The sequence below is a fragment of the Odontomachus brunneus genome, unplaced genomic scaffold (assembly GCF_010583005.1).
Source record: "Odontomachus brunneus isolate Ranch 3 - 2012 unplaced genomic scaffold, Obru_v1 Obru_scaffold_044, whole genome shotgun sequence".
Lineage (NCBI taxonomy): Eukaryota > Metazoa > Arthropoda > Insecta > Hymenoptera > Formicidae > Odontomachus > Odontomachus brunneus.
Window position 1 is genome coordinate 503,964 of NW_022639494.1, and position 2,812 is coordinate 506,775.

Genomic DNA, 2,812 nt, shown 5'->3' on the forward strand with positions numbered 1-2,812 from the left:
TACCGTAGTGACGAGCACGAACGCGCGCTCGTATTAATAGTAAATGACGTTTTATGGTTTTAAAAGTAATATTATTTCCAGCACAAAGCAACAATAAATGTAATATTGATTGTATTAATATTTGGTTGCATCATTTCTTTAATGTTCCGGAAAGTAACATTTTAAGATCAGAATAATATTCTTCTCACGTTTACAAATGTTACTCAAATATTTTCCCTAATGTCATGTTTAATATTACTTTAATATTTTTGTGCTATGTGAGGTGTTGTGCGATCTTGCACTTAGAAGAATAATTTTAACAAGATGGAAGATTCAATTCAAGGACGAGAGTAAAGCAGACACGAAGATTTATTTATTTCTTTTTATTAAGATTGCATCATACTCTTATCAATAGTCACCAATAATTATATGATAGACGAAAAGTATTTTTTATTTTTAGATGTGTTCATTTATATTGGGGGTTGTTGATGTGTGTTCATTTATATTAGGGGTTGTTGATGTGTGTTCCTCATGTCCAAATAAGTGATGTGTGGCTTTTGCGATGCACACCATCATTGCAAAACCTTTCTCGCATTCATGGGTGATATTTTTTACTAAAATGTACACAAATATAATTTACAAATATTTGTGAAATTCATACCGAGATATGACTATATGCGCGAAGTAATTGTACAAAATGTTGCAAAATTCACGTAACAATTGATACAACAAAACTTTCGAACAAATATCTTTCGTAATGTTGTATAATTACTAATAATTAATTAGTATCTATTTATATATTTATGATAAATATATAATAAATCTACCTTCTTGAATGCAGTCATGAATAACTTTGTGCAGTTTGACTTCTCTAGGATCTTCGACCATATATTTTGTTACTTCTTTTTGAATTTTCTCTTCCTTAATTTCGTTTCCTTCCATCTTGTACCAACAACGAATGTGAAATGAGAAGAAAACATTAGTAAGTGTTTCTTACTAAAATTCTTGTCACATTCGATATTATGTATGTAATTGCAAAGTATATAAATTATGTAATAAAATATGTAATAAACACACCATGCCCAATCGTTTTAGGATACATTCAATGAAACAGCCACTCTTCCTTTTTCTCTCTTCCATGCTAGATTTTAGATATACCTCATTTATAATATCACTTTCTCCAAGAAATTCATCTGGGAAAGATGTTGTACGATGTTAAAATAAACGGTATGTTTCACTTAAGACGGTATAACAAATTCTGCGTCAGCAATTTTAAAAAGTAAAGAAATGTATCATTTAAACAATATTTGATCAAGTTTTCACCAATTTCATTCGTCTTTTACTTCGTCTTACATTCGTTTACGTCTTTTACATTCGTCTTTTACTTTATGTTGAACTGTCAGTCTAATGAGACTTGGAAGGGTTTGGACGAAATACAAAGTTTAATAAGTTATTCGGGAAATATATCAATTCAGAATTGATCAATATGCAAATGAGTAAAAGCTGACGCAGTTCTGTGTAACGCTATGACTTACCACGAGTAATATTAATTTCAGCAGCGCAAATTTCCACAATGGTGTCGGTATCGGTAGACGATAATGCATTTTGCAATTTTACTTTGATGCTTTCAGTCGAGATAAAAGACTAAAATATACGTAGTTTTATTTTACAGTTTATTTCAATTAATGTCCTTTTCGCAAGAAGTAATTAATAAGTCAATAATAAACATATATCGATATTTCTTGCGATATGTATTTTTCATACTTTAGTTATAATTAAAGCATCAAGTCTATTGTTCTATTAAGTATATAATTGTATATACTATAAGTATATAATTGTTTTTTTTCCACTGCGCTCGTATTGTAATCGATTTACTAGTAGTAGTGAAATAATTACTTACAATGCACGCTAAAGTGCAGATGCAGAATACGAGAGTTTTCATCTTGTTAAGATTCTTCTTCTTCTAAATTTTGCAACAATCATTTGAAAACATCGTATTTATATCTAGCGTAGATAATAAAAAATGCATATGGGTTAAAGGCGAAAGATCATAGATTATGATAAGTACGAAGCATATCTCGTAGATACGTACGTACATTGCATAACGAAATTACCATTGCACGATACGTTTGATGGAAGAAAATCGTATCTTTTATTCACTGTCTTTGAATTTGTCTTGTTTGCAATTGTTAAAAAAAAAATATGAAACATTGAGAAAGCGATATAAAATAAGAATCATTTCAAAAATTATATTATGATATAAATTAATGTGTAAATATATAATATAAAGTGTATATAATATGAGGGGTAAAAGGTAAGAGTAAGTCTTTTGTACACATATGATGTTTAGAACGAAAAGTTTTTTAATCGGAAACGCAAATCGTTCATTGAAAAAGAAAAGAGATCTTTCATGAAAAAAGAAGAAAACAACTCTGATACTTTATATAAACGCACATAATGGCCAGATAATAGCCGTTAATGATCAGATAAGATGTGTTAAACTTTATATACGTTTATTTAATAGTATCCATATTTCGAGAATTTGTTATATTATATAAACATAGACATTTTGCTTTTACGCTAATTATCTAATTTGATATACCTACAGTACAGAGCTAGAGTATTTCTAGACATGCAGTATTCCATTGTTATTTGGTAAAATGTGCTTGCGCGATAAACACATTTATACTCATTGCCTTGCGCTCTCTCTTACATCTTGGCATACTCTCATTCGAGACATCTCTCTTTCTCTCTCTCTTTCACACACACACACACACACACACACACACACACACACACACACACACACACACACACACACACACACACACGC

General features: G+C 29.9%; 1 protein-coding gene across 1 annotated transcript; it reads right to left on the minus strand.

Annotated features, from left to right (window-relative positions):
- Positions 1 to 347: 347 nt before the first annotated feature.
- On the minus strand, positions 348 to 1,972 carry LOC116844622 (pheromone-binding protein Gp-9-like). Its single transcript, XM_032816427.1, has 5 exons — positions 1,880 to 1,972; positions 1,515 to 1,623; positions 1,057 to 1,172; positions 807 to 921; positions 348 to 593 (listed from the first exon to the last, which is right to left on the minus strand). The coding sequence occupies exons 1-5, from the start codon at positions 1,919 to 1,921 to the stop codon at positions 436 to 438; spliced, it is 540 nt and encodes a 179-aa protein (XP_032672318.1). The 5' UTR covers positions 1,922 to 1,972; the 3' UTR covers positions 348 to 435.
- Positions 1,973 to 2,812: the final 840 nt, after the last annotated feature.

Bases quoted from the DNA above. Each gene is read 5' to 3' on its own strand.
- LOC116844622 (XM_032816427.1), bottom strand. From the start codon at position 1,921: ATGAAAACTCTCGTATTCTGCATCTGCACTTTAGCGTGCATT. The intron at 1,173-1,514 runs GTAAGTCATAGC...CATCTTTCCCAG, and splicing joins TGAAATTAATATTACTCGTG to ATGAATTTCTTGGAGAAAGT. The intron at 922-1,056 runs GTGTGTTTATTA...TGTTGGTACAAG, and splicing joins TCCTAAAACGATTGGGCATG to ATGGAAGGAAACGAAATTAA.